This window comes from Falco punctatus (genome assembly GCF_963210335.1).
Source record: "Falco punctatus genome assembly, chromosome: 9".
NCBI classification, from domain to species: domain Eukaryota; kingdom Metazoa; phylum Chordata; class Aves; order Falconiformes; family Falconidae; genus Falco; species Falco punctatus.
Window position 1 is genome coordinate 45441 of NC_137589.1, and position 20367 is coordinate 65807.

Consider the following 20367-nt stretch of genomic DNA (forward strand, 5'->3'; position numbering starts at 1 on the left):
TCCGTGGAGCGGGCCCGCAGAGCGGCGGCAGAAACGCTGTGGTGCAGCCGGGTGCTATCACGATAGCGTGACGCCAGCTTCGGCAGCGGCGGGTTTAACCCGGGTCCGGCTGCAAGCAGAGCCGGGGGTCGGGTTGTTTTGTAGCCGAGCTGCCCCCGCCCCGCTCCCTCCGCCCGGCCCCTCTCCACCCGCGGCTGCACGCCGTTACATCTTTCTGCTGCCCCGCGAGGCTCTTTGCTGTGCCGAGGCGGACATGGACGGATTTCTCGCGCACTGACCGTCTCCTCCCGTCGCAGCCTGCGCGTGCTCCCGCCGGGGGCAACCCCCGCCCCGGCACCCCCCTGCCCCGGCCGCCTCCCCGCCCCGGCAGCCCCCCGCGCACGCTCACTGCCGGCAGCGATGTCAGGCGGCCCCGGACGCCAGCGGGGGTGGATGTGAAGCAGCGCCAGAGGGAAAGGGGCTTTCTAGGAAAACTTGCAGGCCCGGGGTCCCTCTGACAATAGGCGTTAGTGACCCAGCGAGTGCTGTGCCACGGGGGTGTCATACGTGATCTTGTAAGGAAAACTGCAGCCGTGTCAGAGATCACGTTTATGTATTCTTACCATTAGTTATTAAGCTATATGGACGCCCGGTGGCACACTGGGAAAGTCAGTTGAGCCAGATGAAGAGGGCAAGTATGGCGAGCACAGAAAGTAAGCCACCTCTCCTTTCCCTACAAACCCTACAGTGCTAAACAGTCGCTGCAACTTGGCAAACAAATTTAAAGGTGGCTCAAATACTTAGTCCCTGAAGAAAGCAGAAGCACACTAAGGAACTTACAGAAATTTTTAAGATGTCTTTTTTAACTTTTTCTTTGCATTTTATGTATATTCTTGCATTATAGAAGAGGCAAATAATCTCAGAACATTTCAGAAAATCACATTCTTGCTATTTCTGTTTGCTGAGTTGGGGGGAAAGAACCTATAATAAAAGAAGTAGTACTCCAACATGGTGCTCTTTCAGGTAGTGAGAACGAAAACACATACTATCGGCTTCTAGTGTAACAGCGATCTGACAACCCCATAGAGAGATTTTAAGAGCTGGGTGGGCAGCCTAACCCACATCGCTACCAACAGTGCACTTCATTAACTTCTTGTAACTCTGCTCCTACTTTGTAACCCAAAATTGCATCCTTCACTCACAGTGTAAACATAGACTTAACAACCTCAAAACAGGACACACTGGAAAGATGGTTCTAGATAGAATGCTGGCAGCAGAGGAATTACACAGCACTGTCTCAGCCCCTTGACATGGAGTATAAATACCCCATTCTATATATCTTGACATACTAGTCTGCTTTGTGTGTGACATTGTCGTATTATTGCTTGACAGCCAATTGTAACAGAGGCCATTTCAGTGCAGTGGGGAAAACCTTAACATGACAAAGCAGACGCTGAAATAAACTGTCATAGGAAACTGCAGATTCCAAACCCACATCCATGTGGTATGGCACGGCTAGAAATGAATGTGTCTTAAGTCAGGCTAGACCAGGCTATGGACAAGGCTCTCTCCAGCTCCATTCCCTGCAATGAGGAAATGTCAGAGGAGTCACATGCGTGCTAGAAAATATGACATGTTGGAGGTTAGGGATATGACAGAGAATTACAATAGTAAGGTGATGCATTCTTATAGTGCTTCCATATATTTGCAGCTCATAGAATAAAAGAATCTCTGTGGTCACCAAACTGGATTATCACAATAATGCAGAAAACAAAGAGATGCCAGATCCTTTTCATTCAAGCCATATCCTCACACATTTGGCAACATGATGTCTGGCAAGTTTCTCCAGATAACTCTGACTGAGTCAATTACTGACACCTCTACCTTCCTGGATTCCACAAATTAGGAGCATGGGAGGACACGTGACATATGCTACAAATGTGTTTTGCTAAAAGCTTTGCAAACATATTACAGGCACAGCTGAGAAGCCACATCTATCTAAAATCAAAGCTTGTTGCTGTACTGGTACCAGCAGCCATAGGTAACACTGGAATGCACACGTGTTCAGACTGGCTTTTATGGGCTGCCCCAGAATCAGAAGCAACGGAAGCAGCAGACACTTGCACGGAATTGTTTCCAAGCTCGTAAACCACACAAACAATCTGAAACTTAAATATGTGAAGTTATCGCATAAACTGCATGTATTAGATGGGACACGGTTTTGTTTAATTCAGGTTATCTCCTCTGATATCTTGACTAATTACAAATTCTTCAGTTTATTTTTACACTCTTCTGTTTAAGTTTGCAATGAAAAAGAGCAGCAAAGTTGCTATACACAGTATACATACAAAATCAACAAACACATTTTGTTAAAGGTGGGCCAGACTTCTCTGATTTTCTTGCCCATTAGATGGGACAGATTTTTCCATAATCTGAAGAATTTAGGGTAAATAACAAATCCCTTGCTAAAAAAATATACTGTTGTCCAAAAACTTCATGGAATGATTGAGCGGATTTCCTTAGCCTGTGTGATGCAGTGGGGCACAGTAGATAATCAGATCACCTTCACTTCAAAACTAATAAACTTACGTTTTGGTCCCAGAGATTGAGCTAGGGGTAAGGTATTGCAGGAAGCTTCAGTCTCGTAATGTATCTACAAATTCTTCCTAATTAGTTTTTTTTTCTTTAGGACTGTTCACAACTCTCTGATGTGCCACCTAGCTTTCAGGGGCTATCATTATCAGTCCAGTTCCTATCTCGAGCTTCAAGAGAATGTTTCTGATCTAGGAAAACCCATATTCAGGCCTGTTTCTTCAAGAAGAAAAAAGATCAGGAAAGAAGTTGTCTTGACAAACAACTAAAATTCAATTATATTTCACAGGATGGGACATCTACAATGACTTTGCTTTGTGCAACACAATTGCTAATGTGAACCAATTAAAACACAAAAACTTCAATTGAATATCTGTATTTGAAAAAACACAGAAGAGTCAAAAACTGTCAGAGAGGCATGGTTGCCACGTAACAGGTGACTGGCAGACATGTCTATTCATAAAATAATAATTCAGGCTGCCTGGGAGGGCTCCTGTATTTTAAATGTTCAGTTAGTTCCATGTAGAAAAATCAGATGCTTCTCCAACAGGAAGATGACTGAATGCAGCCCCAAAATGTTTGGATTGAACTCTGCTTCTCTCTCCATACCCCCTTGGTCTAAAAAGCACTCTTGGTTTCTGGGAACATGCAATATTCATTTTCACATCCTCCTCTTCGTTCCTGTATAACCTAATGTCTCTTGACCCCTCCATCTCTCAAGTGTTTCACTACAGTGAGGTTTGCAGATGGTGCATATGGAGAATAGGGGCATGAGAGGACACAGGACAGAAGCTAGTCATGTGGTTTCAGCCAAGAACAGAAGGCACATGGATATTATAGGAATAGTATAAGAACCTGAGGAGAAAAGACTATGATCTGAAATATATTCTGAATGTATCAATTCATTTACCGAACTTTTAAGTATGGGCTCCATCTATTTGACTTTTCAAAAGCAGAGAATGCTAGTTATTATTAGAATCAACAAAAAATAGCCCACCAGATCACCTCTATAACTTCTTTCCAAATTCACTGCCACCTTGAATAAGAAAAAGATGTCAAATGGGAGTTTCCAGTGCACTTGGGGCTGACCTCGTGGAGGTTCTGGCCATTCAGTCATGTCAGTGAAGGTAATGACAGTTGTCAAAGGTACCGTGCTTGTGCTTAGGAACTGTAAAAAGAGGAAAGCATAAAAGGTTTAGGAAGCTTAATACAGAAGATACATCCCTCCTCGATTTGCTAATGGAGACCCACTGTACATAACTGGCAAGCAAGATGTCTCTAGGATGGTAGGAGTTAAGTGTTCCAGATACATTTTTTCAGGGGAGTAACTCCTCTTTCCCAAAGTTGATACTTAGCAGGTGAATTGAGGACACAGTAGCTATTGTGCATCATATATTACAGATCTCCAGAATGGAAGCAGTGACTCAAGTTCTGCCGGAGTAAATCTTTTATGCAGAAGACAGACATATCAGCTAGTTGATAATACAAACAGAAGAAAATGTAGCTTTATTTTTGTATAAAATTTATTAATTTATGTAAGATGAGATCACCTGGCCCTCTGAACAGGTGATTGTTGCCAGAAACAGACAGGACTGCCACAAGATTTGATCCCTTCAAAATATCAGTAAAATAAAGCAGGGAGCCAATACAGCAATGAATTTATTTCTCACATTTTAGGATACTGTTTTCAGAAAGGAGACAGATTGGTAGGTCAGTTGGTAAAGATGTAAGAGGGGCCTGAACTTCTAAGGCCCCAGTTCCTTTCTGTTTCAACAGAATGCTGAAGGACAACAAATACACTTGTTCCTTGAGCTATGTGGAGTTTCATGGCTAGCTTGGACTGATTTAAGACCACACTGCTGCCAAAAGAGCAGCCTCACTCCCTGCCCCAGCTTCACAGCTCTGCATGCTAACTTCAAGAGAGGGAATCTACTGGCAGCATACTTTCTCTGCTTGCACTGGTTTAACCCAACCTGTGAAATCACCACCTCATTCACTTCCCTGGAAACAATTTGCAAGATTGCCTTTAGAGCAAAGTTGTGCGGGAAGCACTCAAAAAACTCCAAGACAGAATCAATTACTCTCTCTTAAGAGAAGAATACTGAGAATCCTGATGGGGAATTTTCATGGTACCTCTTGAGGCAAATTAAAAACACTTGTGCTTAAATATAAAATAAAATTGTAATGAACAATGTATGGGACAGAGTCCTACCACAAAACGTGGCTCTACACAGAGTCTGCAAATATGTGTCACGAGCAAATTCCGTACATACACTTGCATCAGCACCAATCCCGAGTGTCAGCATGGGGCACTTCAGCAAAGCCCTGGGTCCAGCCACCCCAGTGCCCCCACCCAGCTCTGCTACAGAATGGCTACAAGACAAAGTTAAGGCTCGATCTTATCACCAAGGGAAACCTCACTCCCTTGCAAGGAGTCTGTCTCTGGCATTCCTGCTTTCACCTAGTTTAACCCCTTCTTGCAGCTGGGCCTTCTTGCCCTCCAGGCCAGATCATTCCTCAGTCACAAATTGCCACTGCTGAGCACTCAAATTAGAATTACTCCTTCACTCCTGATGGATGTAAGTTCTCCTATCAATGAGTAAACACACAGTAGGCACAATTGCCTTAGTCAACAAGAAGCCACAAAACAATTCTGGCTTTGTCTCTGAACCTTCAAAATCTGTCTTAAAATCAGGGGATATTAGTGGGGGAAAAAACCTCTCACACAACCCCTCATTAACAGCTGGGAGAAGGCAGACAGAAGCAACTTCCAGCATGCTCCTGTATAGCTCTACACCATTTAAGACTGCCTTGTATTTTCAGGAAGGTCAAATACAACTGTGACCAGATATTGTGGATGGGTATAGAAAATGGGATCTCTTTCCTGGGTTCTGTGTTTTCTCCTTAGTCACTAAGGCAACTCTCCAGTGACACAGTGTGGTCTAAAGGAAAAGGGTTTTTGTCTCTAAAGAATAGATAGTTCTCAACCCTGATGGAGTAGCAGTATTAAACACCAGACAGGCAGGCTAGCAGCAGTCTTGTGGCTTTTTTTTTTTTTTAAATTGGTTGGAAACAGAAGTGCTGAGGTACTAACAGACTGACTCCTGTTCTTACCTCTGCTGTCAAGAGTGGTTCCAAAGAATGTTTATCAATATGGTGATAGACGCTTTACATATATAAATATATAAATATAAATAAAAATATTGGAATCTGTAGGCTAAAACTGGGAAGTGACATAATTTAAAAGTAAAGCAATATACAGCCTGCATCTGTGATCTCACTGGTATGCTTACAAAGAGCTGCAGTTCTTCACTGCTGGGTATGGTACGGACTGGTACCTCTACTAAAATGTGTTTACTAACAACCCTAACTTGTGGATTGCCACTGATTAAGCCAAAACTGATTTTAGTAGTGTGTTTTTTTCTTCCTGCCAAAACCTTGCATTCTTTTAATTTGCTTTGCAATATACCTTACAGCTCTAAAGTAATTAGCATCCATTGTTCAAGCTGATGAAATCTGAATCTCATAGTTTTTGATTGGCTAATCCTTACTGAGGGCTATGCACCCTGCACTTTTACTAGGAATGCAAGCCTTCCTCCTCAGACAGAAGTTTTGTTAATGGAGCCACTTAACAGGTCAGATGTAGAAAATATCTTCATGGGGCGGTGGTGTCAGTTTGCCCCAGGGCAACACATTTTACAAGGTGAACATTTTCCTATCATGTTCTTTTATGTATGTTGCAAGAAGGGAGGACAAAGAGGTAGCATGAGACACATCCAAACAATGGTGTAAAATCTCATGTAGACCGAGTCTGAAGTCCAAAGAGTAGCAACAGGTCAGACAGAGACTTCCCATGTCATACCTCACTGCCATGAGAACGCCATGGGGCAGGTGTCAGCTGCTCCCCCTCCTGAAGCCCTTGCAGAGAATTATACGTCTTGAAAATATATAAGCTGCCCAAAAGACTGATATCAGGAATCTAGCCTTGCACCAAAATGGGATCCACTGACATATGCTTGAAAAAGACCATTCTCCTTTGTGAACCTGATAGCTCCATCTTCCTACTGACTTCACAGAACCATAGATTGGTTTGGGTTGCAAGGAATCTTTAAAGGTCACCTAGGCCAACCCCAATGCAATGAGCAGGGACATTTTCAACTAGATCAGGTTGCTCAGAGCCCCATCCAACCTGACCTTGAATGTTTCCATCATGTAATCTTCTTTTAGGAGCCTGCTTTCTGGCTTCAAACCTTTTCCCCTAATTCGTCAGATTTGCTGCCATCAGCATTAGCCTCTTCCTCAGCTACCTGGTGGTGATTTAAGAAACCCTATAGGAATAGAAATATCTTCTTGCACAGATTATCAGCATGCTGTGGAGTCTGTGAAATATAAATCAACTCAAATTCCATATCAATCAAGGCTTTAAGAGACAACTAGATAAACATGCAGTTATTGAATGTTTGTAACTAGTTTTCTACTGAGCATAATTGAAAGTTTACAGTTTGAGTCCTTAAGTGACAAAAGGTGGACTGGTGTTGGAAAGAAGGTACCTTTTCCAGTTGTACAAGTGATTGAGCAACAGTACTGATAAAGCCATAAAAACACCTCTATGGAGCTGTTAAACACAAACCCTTGCCATTGCAGCCAGACCACTGCTAAAGTTCAGTAAATCTCCATTCAGTAATATAAAGACCATTTGATACCTTGATTCTTAAATAACCTGTGAATCCTATTTAATTGCCTCTGTGTGTGAGGGAGGGCTTTAAAATTCCATACCTTCAGGGGCTGACACTGATAAGAGTACTGTGCACCCAGTATTTGAGCCTGTGGGTTGGACAGGAGGCCCACCTTAGTCCACAATATCTGTATCTCCAGGGTCACAGGAACCATGCAACAGGAAGTGCAATTTACAGCCTGAAAATAAAATATACTTCAAACATCTTAATATAGTATTCTAAACGTGAAAAAGGACCATTATGTTCAAAGTCTATTATTTTGGATAGCATAGGTCACAAGAACCTGAATCAGTCACTTCACCACTAACCCTGCAACTTCTGGTCAGCTCAGCCACCTATTTTAGAGTTGTATCCATCTCACTGTTATCTTACATCCAAACAGAATTTGTCTCAGCTCTACCACTTGGATTTTGCGTTCTAATATGCCATATCCTGACAGATTAATAATTATCAAAATAGAATTTCCCTCCTCCATAAGTACTTGGATTGCAAACTTTTACACTTACTGGGTAATATATAAACTTCCCTCGAAACTGGAAAATCAGAAATGTTGATAATAATAAAAAGCATCAAATTAATAGGAAGTAACCCGGTATTATTAGTTTTAGAAGGCTGTCAGAAAACTAGGTAATATAATGCTGGATTCAGTATTGAACTGTTTTTGCTCATTTAAATAGCAGGAACAGGATTCAAGAGACATTAAATCTGTCAGGTGATTGTTTTTTCGGGGTTTTTTAGTAATTATCCTAATCATATGAATGACTTCTTACAGGCATCCCTGAGAGTCAGTGGATCATAACACAGAGAACATAAGCCCAGATGAATAATCTGGTTCTTTTTTCCCATGCACATGCTTCCCCAAGGTAATACAAAGATATGAAAGGGAAAATATTCACAGCTGGTCTTTTTGCATTCATATTACCTGTACACTGCAGTTCTGAATCAGAATGGTTGTCCACTCTTCTGCCTGCGTTGAATGAGCACTGCCAGTTATAGCAAGGTCCTCTGCTTTGTTCATGCCCTGAAGAGCCTCGTATAACTTCTGCTGGATATAACTACAGTTACTTTCTTCCAGTATTGGGGACAGGCTGGAAATAAGAAAATATCAGCTTTGACAAGGTGATTTCCAGAACAGGAAAAAACCCACTATCAACATCTTTCCTTTGTAATGAATATTTCTTCTACTCGTTATGGAAGTATTGGTATTAAATGGATGCAGTTTCAATCCTCTCTGCAATGAGAGGGGAGAAGAACAACATGGCATGGTAACGCACGATAAGGAAAACTGACAGCTCTTTAGCGATCTTATCACATCAGTGGTCACATACCTGCTCTGTCACCAACAAAAGAATAATCCAAATGATCAAAACAATCACTTTTTAAGGTTCCATTATAATTTGCTCCTCAAATACAAACTCTCCTCTTGCCCAAGATATGTTGCCCGACTAAAATCTCAAAATGTCCCAGAAGACCTTCACAATGTTCAGATTGTTCTAGAGGTCCACCATCTGTCTGACATTCAAGTGCTCTTAGGAGTATATGAAAGATCTGTAGAGGCCCATTTGTAACCTCATAGAAGGACCTAGGCTCCACAACAGTGCATGAGAGACTATGATAAAACTTGCTAAGTGGCCCCACACCTTCCAAATGTGTCAGGAAGGGTGACTGCAGTGTGTTGTTACCTGAGCTTGCAGCCTGTCCTCATATTTCTTCCAAATTGTACTGTGTGTCTGAGGAACTGTGAGCAACTTCCATCACCTTTGCTCCGTAAAACACTCATCTGATGGACTGCATGTCAAGAAGCCAAACAAAAGCATAAACAGACAATACAGGACACCCAGCTTGTATTTAACAATCCTCTCACCCCACATTCCTCCTTATCCTTACCACAGGACTACAGGTCAGTCGTGACCAAAAGGCCTGCCGGTGGCTGCAATGTAATACTGAGGTATGCCCTCACAGGTAGACTCTCAAAAGTCCAGACAGTAAAGTACAAGAAGTCAATAAACCCAGTGATAAATAAAACTTGATAGGAAAAAAAAGGATACATGCTGCACGGCACCACTGTTTGCAACCAACACTGGTGCTCCGGTGATGTAGCCAGGGTTTCCACTTCTAGGCAACGCATGAGAAAGAGTCCTGGTCTACAGAGAGGCAAAGGGAAGAAAGAAAGGAAAACGGTAGCACGAATTAGATCCATTCATCTCAGAAGATCAAATTCACATTCTCAAAAATGTGAATGTAAACCATTTTTTGAATGACTGAATATTATGCACTACTAAAACCTCCACTATTTGTTTCCAAATCCTCTTTCTTACCTAGCAAGTTCATCTGCAGTCCAGCAGGTAAAAAACTGTCAGTACCTTGAAATGTGGATACTACCAGGACAGTTTTGAGACAATGAATTCTTACTGCTCAACATTTGTGTCTAAGGAAGTGAACATACCAGTCTGGGTCTGGGTAATTCTACGGATGACTTGCAGAACAAACCCTGCCTTGACCCCAATTCTGAGTGTCAGATTCCACTTCTGAATTGTTTTATGGGGAGAACCTCTCTGGATAACTGTAGCAAGGTTGCACTGCACACTTACCAACCCCTGAGGTCATCACTTATGCCACTTCACATTGCTTCTATGGGACAAGGTTTACATGAAATTCAGCACACATAAGTATGTCCCAGATTTCCCCCCCCTCCAAAGTCCCACTGCACAGGCATAGTTAAATAAGTACCTGGAATAAACTTAGCAACTTTGTTCACAAACACTGAACACCTCAGATACAGCACCAGCTCCAACCCTTCCCTTCACAAGACCATGGTGCTGACCCTGATCTCACCGTCTCTTCCCACCAAAAAAACCCCAAACCAATTCAAAACAACAGCAAAAAATAGTCAGATGATAACAATCAGCCCCTTCAAACTTGGGCAGCGCAAGACTGCACGCTTGAACTGAGCCTGATTTTTTCTTCTAACATGGTTTACCTGAGACCAGAGCAGTGTCCCCTCCTTCCTTCGACCACCACCTGTGTTCCAGGGTTCTGGCACTACCACACCACAGTGACACTGCTCTAATCTTTCCACATCTGATCTGTACAAAACCGGGTCACAAACTACAGACTACAAATTTTAAAAGCCCAGTGAGGATGGAGGCACTGACCCAGAAATGCAAAGTGAAGTGCTGCTGCAGAGAGGATCCTAGGTTCCCAGAGATGTTGCTCACTTTGAACCGGACAGAAACACTCTGAATCCCATGTGTGCCACTGAATTCTATCTCATAGATCACCTGAAAGTCCAATTCAAAGAAAAATCAGATGCAGAGGCAAGTAATAGGGCAATGACTTGAAGCTCGTGTTGAGATGCCCAAAGGAAAGCAGGTTCAGATACCTCAGAAACAACATTTTTACATGTGTTGCCTGCCATGTGGGGAGCTCCAGGTGGTGCAATTGCAGTGACCTTTACCTGGAGACAGCAAGCATATTAACAATTAGCAATTGTTTCAAAGGAGCATGCCTTTCTTTCCCTTTTCCACTGCTTTTACATCCAAGTCAGATTTCCGTTCCTGCTGTAGCTGTGATCTGTGGACACATCACCCTGCTCCAGATGCCCAAATTTTTCTAAGAAAACAAGCTACCTCCCTGACTCTAGCCCTATATATGCCCATTCATTTAAAAGTACATCTTTCCTTATATCCCTATTTGTTTTTTCTATAATGTCAAGCTTTTGTCCAAAAAAAAATATCTCATCTCACAGAACACTCCCATGCTCCCATGTTCCCAACCCACAGGCATTACTATGAATGCCTAAGATTCCAGGTATGTTTTTATTTCAGAAGCAGAAATTATTTTAATTGGCAAGAGAGACTGACCTTCATGAACTGCTCAATGGTGTCATTAACTGGGACCTAGGGAAAACAAACAAGCCAACACACAACACCAAAAAAACAACTGATTTGCTGGGTTTGCAAGTGCCTAAAGTAATGAAACCATCACTAAAACCAGCCTACATGTTACAATGAAAAAATTACTTTGTTTATTCCAGATGTGTAAAATGTCATCAATTTGTGATCTAGAAATTGCAGATGTAACCCACAGAAAACATTTCCAACATAAGGGTAAACTGAATCATTAGCCTTAATATTTACACTGCTTTTTTTTTTTACTCTTGGAACACCAGAGAAATCCCAGAAGGTGATAGGAGATATTTTCATATTAACATTCAGTAAGACCAGCATGAATCCAGGACAATAAATTGGTTCTTTTGAAATTATTGTCAGGATGAATAATGCAGAAATTGATATGGAATTCAATCTATGAATGTAAATAAAGCTAATATTGATAACTGGCCTTCAGTATGATTTTAGATATATCATGTAAAACAAATCTCCATTCTTCACTAAGAACATGTATTGCTTGGTTGATGAAGTTCATGGAACAAGATAGCAATACTTCGATAAACAGTCTTTAAAAAGAGAGTGTTCTAATTAAACCATTAGAACTATGAAATGTTAATTAAGTATGTGTTAAATGCATTAAGAATCTGTTAATAACTGAAATTTATTGGAAAGTAGTTTGAATTGAGGGATTATCACCAAACATAACATTTTTATCAGGTTTTCCAGCAAGAAGGCCTTAACAATCAGGAGATCAGTGATGACATACCTGATGACCTTTAGTTTTCCCATTAGCTGAAGTTGCAGTGGAAGGCAACTTCAAATGGAACTCAAGCAAATAAAATGTTGAGCAAAAGGAAGCAATATGACATGCACCTTCAGCACAGTGAAGTCACGGTAGTAGGAGGCAGCATCTAGGGCAGGGTCAGTAATGCAGCTCTTACTCAAGTTGGCAAAAATCCGAGTACAGCTTGTGCTTTTACTGTCCAGGAAGCCTGAGTTAAGACATGACAACAGATAAAACAGAAGCAAACCACCCTAGAGAAATTCTTCTCCCTTTACTAACCAGCAGGATTTCCATCAAGACAAAGTCCACTGGCTCCCATTTTTACTGGCTGTCTAAGAGTGCTCAGTACAGATGATGAATCAATGTAGATTAGGATTGGATCTCCGGTCTGAAAAGACAATTTGGAGAAATCACAGACAAAGTGACTGTGGAATACTAAGGCCAAATACAAGGGCACAGAGGCAAATTTATACTTCTCCTTAGTGTACATCCAGTTTTGTCTAAAGTGTTGTCCAAACTTTGAAATACAAGAAAACTAATCACAAACTTTTTACACAGTAAGGAATGAAAAGAACTGAGAGATAATATGGATCATAGGTAGAAAAATAAGAATCTTTCAATATGCTGTCATTAGACCTCATTACAGACAGCTTTAGTAAAAGAGTATCTGCAAACTGATTGCTGTTTTCTTCCAACTCACCCGGTAAAAGGCCGAGAATGATGGCTGGACTTGTGATCGTGCTAAGAAAGAGTGTCTGCCATACTTCTCAAAGAACTTCAAAAAATCAGACTCTTTAATATCCTGTGGCTGTTGGAAATAGTTCAGATTTGCTAAAGTTGAAAAGAGGGGGGGGCAGAAATCCAACAATATCAAATTACTGGAAAAGATAGAAAAAGTAAATATTGTGCCAATATTTTTAAAGGAACAACTTCAGTAATTATGAACTAGATAGAGCCTTATATTAATTAATCCATAGTAACACTGCTAACAGACTAATATGAGCTATGAACAGAATGATACCGTGAGTACTAGTTTGTATTGTTTCATGGGAAACGGGTGTTAATACACAAATGTGACTTCCCAAACAGCATGAAAACTGCTTAAGAGAACTACCTTAATATATGCTCTAATTTCTGTAAAATGCCCAGATTAGACACAGGTGACATTTTAATGACAAAACACTACCAATATGTGAGTTCACTAAGAGCAACACTAAACGGATTCAAAATAATTAAGGCTGGCAAAACTCAAAGTATGAATAGACAATAGGCATCCTTAAAAAAAAAAAGAAAAATAAAGAAAAAAAAGACGACTTTCTATTGGTACCCCACAGTGATGCACTCCTGACCCAGTGGTATTCAGTATGGTTACCATGTTATAATTAAATCATTACTGCTAGAACACTAATAAAATGGTAAATTATTAGGGACATACTATGTAGACTCATCCTAATGGACATGTTCAAACAATAAACTTTCTGATACAGCCAAACAAAATGTTTTACAAGGTTTGAGGACTACAGATCATACCAACTACAGGAGTGAGTGACAGTACCCTTGATTACAGTACCAAAAAGAATTTAGGTAGTCTAGTAAGTTGGGGGGTGTGTAGAGAAAAAAACCCACAACCTTAAGGTCTCAGTATAATTCTACTGTTCAAGGGCTGAGCAGATCCTCAGATGTAGAGCAGCAACCAGAAATAAAAGCTTTTTTATATCAGAATACAGCATTAGTCAAGCAGTCAACTAAATCGTTTAAAGAGATAAAGGCCAAATGAGTATTAAGCTCCTACAAGGTTCACAAAAACAGGTGCACAAAGCAGCTTTCTTATTAGTTACTTGAGGGTATAATCATTAGACTGAAAAAGAAAACATTGGTAGTTGTTCCACTCACAACCATTTCTTTTCTTTGGAATGCAATTCTTTATGTATTCTTCTATTATCAAAGCTGAATACTTGGAAACGCAGATTACCAACATTACATAATGCAAAATATGACTGAAAACTGGAAGAGAAGACCTGCAGCAAAACTTAAGATATTCAAACTGCTGAAGTTTTCAGAGAAAAACTTTACTCTTGTCCAGTCTGTTTGCTTAAGAAAGCACACTAGCTACCTAAAGGCTATTTAATCTTGTAGAAAAAGGCAAAGAAGACTATCAGACAAATCAATTTGTCTGCAACCAGACAAACTCTTTAAAAAAACCAAACATAACAGGAGTCAGGCTCATGGATAACGATTCTTGTAACTTTAAAATGCACTCATATTAGTTCCTCCACTGATTTAGAAGTGGGAATAGTAGCCATATTATCCTCAGTCCTGCAAAGTCTAAAGACAAAGTTGTTATCTTGAGGAGCTAGTATGTGAAACAGGAATGCTTTTAAAGTACTTTAAGTATTTTGAAAATACCCAGTATTTCCAACTGTCCCCAAGAACTGATCTTCTATAGGTGCACCAGTGATAAAAGGCAGGCCAGGGAAAACATGGGCCCTCTCCAGAAGGAAACAGGAGACCTGGCTACTCGGGACATGAAGGCTGAGGTACTGAATGCCTTTTTTATGTCAGTCTTAAACCGGCAAGTACTCAAGCCACAGAAGGCAAAGGCAGGGACTGGGAGAATGAAGAACCGCTCACTGTAGAAGAAGATCAGGTTCAAGACCATCTAAGAAACCTTAAGGTGCACAAGCCCCTGGGACCTGATGAGATGCATCTGTGGGTCCTGAGGGAATGGGCAGATAAAGGGCTAAGCCACTATCCATCATTATCTGATAAGTCACAGCAGTCTGGTGAAGTTCCTGGACTGGAAAAGGGGAACCATAACCCCCATTTTTAAAAAAATAAGGAAGACACTGAGAACTACAGGCAGGTCAGTCTCACCTCTGTGCCTGGCAAGATCACGGAGCAGATCCTCCTGAAAGTACACTAAGGTACATGGCAAATAAGGAGTTGATTGGTGACAGCCAATGCGAATTCACCAAGGGCAAATCTTACCTGACAAATCTGGTGGTCTCCTACGATGGGGTTACAGCACTGGTGGATAAGGGAAGAGCAACTGACATCATGTACTTGGACTTGTGCAAAGCACTTGATGTTGTCCTGCAGGACATAAATTGCAGAGACCCGGATTTGATGGATGGACTACTCTTTGGATAAGGAATTGGCTGGAAGGTGGCACTCAAAAAGTTGAGATCAACAGCTCGATGTCCAAGTGGAGACCAGTGATGGGTGGCATTCCTTCAGTGGTCAGAACTGGGACTGGCACCATTTCACATCTTTGCCAACAACACGGTATAAGAGTCGTCTAAAGAGAACAATATTGTCTCAACATTGCTAACAGAGACCTGGAGATGGAATGTGGTCCTCATGGACACTGAGACCCAGTGACCCTGAAGGAGAACTGTATGGTACGAGGAGTACTATACTGCTCCCCGATACTGCTCTCTGATAGCCGGCGCTGGAAGGAACAACTACGATAAGGCCGCATAACAACTGTTGTCATTACAACAAACCAGAACATGCGTGATAACCTTGTTCGAGAAGGCAGAGACTGACAACAATCCACCGGCCAGAGGAGGAGCAATGTGTATTGCTCGGCATAAAAGAGGACTCTTTAGCAACTGATTTTAGGAGATCTTCTCCACCAAGGATCATGACGATCGGAAGGACCAGCAGGATGCTGCCTGGACCTGGGACCATAGGGACACCTGGGACCCGTGGTGGTAGCTATAATCCTCTTTCCTTTATCTTTTCTTCACTTTCTGTCTTTCTACCTATTGCATGTCGCTTTATGGGCAAACAATAAAACTGTGCTGTTTGATTGAAGCATAACCCCTTGGTGTGGTCGCCTTGATTTTTGCACTTCAAGATCATAGTAAACGAACCATCATGAGTCCACTGAGTGGACCGTGACACACGGATGCTGGAATTGAGTGCACCCTCAGCAAGTTTACCAACACCACCAAGCTGTGTGGTGCGGTTGACACACTGGAAGAAAGGGATGCCATCCATGGGAACCTTGACAAGCTTGAGAGCTGGGCCCATGCAAGCCTCATGAAGTTCAACAGAGGCCAAATGCAAGGTCCTGAATGTGGGTTGGGGCAATCCCAAGCACAAATACAGGCTGGGCAGAGAGTGGATTGAAAGCAGCCCTGAGGAAAAGGACTTGGGGTCTAGCAATGGTTTCAATGAGGTGAAGTCAGCTTGTGCATCACAATCTCTTTGTTACTGGCCATGCTAATTCATTAGGTTCAGAGCCTGTTCGCACTAGCCTTTTTCCAGGAGACTCTCTGAAGCAGGCTTGATTATACTTCCAGCAGTGGTAGCTCATGTCGCCATCCATCTTTGAAATCAGCTGATGAGTAATCTATGTGTTTCTGTATTTCCTTGGGGAAGACCAAAGGGGAGAAGGCTGTTTCTGTCCGAAAAGTTTACCATCCTTCAGGTGATCCCAAATAAAGTTTTCCCGAGATGTTCTTCTAACAACAAGCACAGAAAAGGCCATGTAAGCAGTGAATTCTGTTGTTCTCAGGTGTGCTATACCTAACATACAAGTGCAATCAAAGGCCTAGGGCTTGTTCAGTGGGCCTAATCATGTGGTAGATATGGGGACCAAATATTAAATGGCCAGAAAAATCTAGTGCTGCCAGTCCAGACACAGATGATTCTTCCTTTGGATGAGATCACAAATTCAAAATCCTTCTAATCCCATTTTTGTGATACTGTGGGTGGTGCAGGAGAAGGATATAATTTATCTACTTACAAGTTACAGGCTGAAATACCCAGGAGCCTGATGGAACTTTCAGCTGTGGTTAAGCCCTTATCAAAATTCATCTTTACTCTGGGACCTACTGAATATTGGAATGGGTGGAGTTCTAGCATTACTATCAATACCATGTACTACAAGGCTCTCATTGTTCCTTTCCTTGCATGCAAAACATTCAGGCAACATCTGTGAAGAGCTGAAAGCAGGAACAGATAATAGGAAGCTAACCCTGCTTTGACCAGTTGTTAACCAATTAACTCCTGAGCCCCACCCAACCTAAAACACTCCAAGATTTAGGTCAGAAGTAGATGGGACTGTGCATCAAGGCTCCCAGACAAAAGACTGAAAAGAAAAAACAGTGAGTGTTCAGATGTGAGACCCCAGTGAATTGCAATGAATGCCAGAGAGCTGGACATCAAACCAGTCAACCGAAGTACTGTATGGAAAGCAGAAAAGAGTGTTAATGACATACTCTATGACTGTGTGTGATTACTTGAGAAAAATCATTGCTAGCAGAAAAAAAAAAAGCATGAAAAGTGTATGAAATAAAGAATCCAAGATACAATAAGAAATAACTTTCTGAAAAGGCTAATAGCGCTATATTTCAAACACCAACCCTTATTTGCTGCTCTGAGTGTAGCAAATTAAGTGAAGTACCTCAGATACAGAAGCAATTGATAAAGGCCGGTTTGTTTTTAGCAAGACACCCTTAAAGTGAGTGCAACGTCCTTTTTTGTGTGTCTGTCTTGGGTGACTGGATCCTAATCCACTATGGTACATGGAACTATAACAGCCCAAACAACTATATGTAAGTTCAGAAAAAGATTCCCTAAGCAGAAGCAATCTAGGAATTAAATACATGGGGGGGTAAAGGTCACTTACAGTTATCCAGCTGCACACAGAACAGCAGATCACGTCCACCAGGGACAGCAATGGTATCAGTAGGATAAGGGGTGTTACTTCTGAATATGAGTGATTTTTCCACGCACACTTGATTCACAGACCTGCCAAGACAAGCCCCCGCACCCAGGAAACTGTTAAAAAGGCTATTCTTGCAGAATTTCATACTTCATATTACTAAATGCCAGCAACACAGCAACAAGACACAGTGTTCCTTTCATCAGCTTAGAAGTTATCATACAATTTGCATTAATAACCCATTACAGAAAGCTCCTCTCATCATTGTAGTAACTTTGTGGATACTCTCTATGTGTATATTTAGAAATCACTCTGAAACTCCCTGAAACAAGAAGTGGTAGAGCAATGTAGCATCCGCGTATCTGAGCTCCTCTTGGTGCTCCTCACAACTGCCATCTGCAAAGACAGGGTTTGCCCACAGATTTTACTCTCCAGACAGCTGAAATCCTCACCGACAGCCTCTCTCAGTCTACAACTGCCTTCCCAACTGCCTATTAAAGTTGGGGTTTTTTCCCTTAGATAAGACGCCCTCGGTTCCCAAGGCCAACAGCCTCCTCACAGACAACCCACGCCCTGCTTCACCTAGGCCAGGGGTCCTAAAACTACGGCCTGCGGGCCGGATACGGCCCCCCAGGGTCCTCAATCCGCCCCCCGGTATTTACAGAACCCCCCGCCCCCCCCCCCCGCCGGGGGTTGGTGGGGGGAAACCAAGCAGCCGCAGATGACTTCCTGCCACTTCATCCGCGCGCCGGCCCCCTGTTTAAAAAGTTTGAGGACCCCTGACCTAGGCCATCGAGATGCTGCCCCGGGAAGCCCTGCCAGGCCCCCACCCGGAATGAGGCGGGCCCCAGGCCCCGAGCCGTGGCAGCACGGCGGCTCCCGCTGGGCGCCCGGCCCGCCCCAGCCCAGCCGCGGCAGTGCCGGCAACCCGCTCCCTGCCCACCTGCTGCCGCCGGAGCGCCGCGACGGGGCGGCGGCCACGGGGTCGCGCAAGTGCCGGGCGCCGGGCGGCAGAAGGCGGGCGGGGAAGCCGCCGCCGGCGGAACGGTGGCGGCGCGGCGGTGGAGCGGGACCGCTTCGCGGAGTAGCCCGGTGCGTGGCCCCTGCGGCGGGATCGGCGGCTGCAGGCGGGGTGCCGAGGCTCCAGGCGGCCAGCCGCGCCAGCAGCAGGGCCAGCAGCAAGCCCCGGGCCCCGCACATGGCGTCAGCTCGTCGCTAAGAGAGGCGGCCCGCCGCCCCTCCGGTCGAGCGGGGCGGCCAAGCGCATGCGCGGCCGGCGCCCACCTCCGGGCTGGGCCGTGCCCCGCTCGTGTCGCCGCCCTCGGCGGAAGAGCTTGCGGGGGCCGCTGGCGCCTGCCCGGGAGGCTGGGCTGCGGGGCCTGTCGGAGGCGGTGGGCCTGTCGCCGGGCCTCGCTCCCCTAGCTGGGACGGGCGTGGCCCCGGGTACTAGTCGTTATCATCATAATCAGAAAGCCCCAGAGGCTCAGTTTATTTCTCCTTTTTGTCGTTACAGAAAGGTTGACGATGAAATAAACTCACCGTCAGGTTGTACCAGTCAGCACTAATGTTGCTGTCGATTCTGCTGGGCCGAGGATTTGCCCCACAAAGCCCTGTGATTTGTCTCAGGTGCTCAAAGCTGGAGAGCATGCCCTTTCCATCGGTACTGGCTAAGGGGCTTAGCCTCAGAGCTGCGGGACAGCAGGGTGGCTTGTCCTGAGCCTTCTCTTCTGGGCCCTTAGGAGTTGGTTTGTTGTCTTGTGTGTCTTATGGGCTGCCCCGTGAGACTGCAGGGTCTCCTCAGAGACATTCAAAGCCCACCTGGATGCGGCTCTGTGCAGCCTGCTCTGGGGGACCCTGCTCTAGCAGGGAGTGGGACTGGGTGGGCTCCAGAGGGACTTTCCAGCCCCCACCGTGCTACGATTCTATGATTCTGAGTCTCCTAAAGGGTGGCAGGTTAACTCTTGCTTCAGTTTCCTGCAGTTCTGGATATTGCACCAGGCTCCAGAGGCACAGTACTTGCAAGCATGTGCTTTTGCTTGGTGTAGTAGCTTACATAATGTGGCATGGAGCTGCCTCTTTGCAAACTCAGCAAAGGATGTAGAGAAACATCAATGTAAAGAGGTGTATGTTAGGAATTAGGCAAGTAATAATACAGCCCTGTAATGCTAACCACACGCGCATACATCTTTGAGAGCTGAATGGCATGCTTAATGTTTTAAAGACGCTGTTTCATAGAAATTCTCGGTACGTTATTTCTCTGGCAGAATTAAATATTCTGCTATAGTTATATGGTGCTTAATCTGTTGGGTTTTGCTTTTGTAAAGTAGCATGTTTAAAAGAGTCAATTTCAGATAACTATAGATACTATATATAAAAAGACATTAGAAATCATCAAATTATTATGTATTCATATGGTGGCACAATGGCTGCCTTACAGCAGTTGTGTATAACATTCAATGTCAGATATTCTATCGTTTACATGGTATAAACTGAGTCAGTCACTAAGTAATCTCTTTTTTACCGTACATTACAGTGCATCATTTGGTCTGTGGAGCTGTCTGGAAACACCATTTCAGTAATTCTAGACTTTTTATTACAAACATTTCTACATTGTGTCTCAGATGGGAGAAGATTCTTAATTTTGACATGAAAATTCATTTCAAACAAATGCAAGAGCTTAGTTAAAACCACACACAGCTAATTCCTGGC

General features: G+C 43.4%; 1 protein-coding gene across 4 annotated transcripts; it reads right to left on the bottom strand.

Moving 5' to 3' along the window:
* Positions 1 to 1658: 1658 nt before the first annotated feature.
* Positions 1659 to 19041, bottom strand: TCTN3 (tectonic family member 3). Of its 4 annotated transcripts, none has more exons than XM_080401928.1 (13): positions 18602 to 19041; positions 17623 to 17744; positions 12682 to 12812; positions 12261 to 12369; positions 12071 to 12189; positions 11171 to 11206; positions 10690 to 10764; positions 10463 to 10588; positions 9356 to 9451; positions 8990 to 9087; positions 8230 to 8395; positions 7420 to 7485; positions 1659 to 3739 (listed from the first exon to the last, which is right to left on the bottom strand). In XM_080401928.1, exons 1-13 carry the CDS (start codon positions 18856 to 18858, stop codon positions 3518 to 3520), a joined length of 1623 nt encoding a protein of 540 aa, XP_080258054.1. In that variant the 5' UTR covers positions 18859 to 19041; the 3' UTR covers positions 1659 to 3517. The 4 variants fall into 4 exon arrangements, with proteins under 4 accessions (XP_080258054.1, XP_080258053.1, XP_080258056.1 ...); XM_080401927.1 differs by having other exon boundaries at positions 7348 to 7485; XM_080401930.1 differs by lacking the exon at positions 18602 to 19041 and having other exon boundaries at positions 7348 to 7485; positions 12682 to 12789; positions 17623 to 17716.
* Between the last annotated feature and the right edge of the window lie 1326 nt (positions 19042 to 20367).

Bases quoted from the DNA above. Each gene is read 5' to 3' on its own strand.
- TCTN3 (XM_080401927.1), bottom strand. From the start codon at position 18,858: ATGTGCGGGGCCCGGGGCTTGCTGCTGGCCCTGCTGCTGGCGCGGCTG. The intron at 9,452-10,462 runs GTCAGTGCCTCC...GCCTCTCTGTAG, and splicing joins ACTTCACTTTGCATTTCTGG to ACCAGGACTCTTTCTCATGC. The intron at 3,740-7,347 runs GTATGGAATTTT...CTCTTTTTACAG, and splicing joins ATCAGTGTCAGCCCCTGAAG to TTCCTAAGCACAAGCACGGT.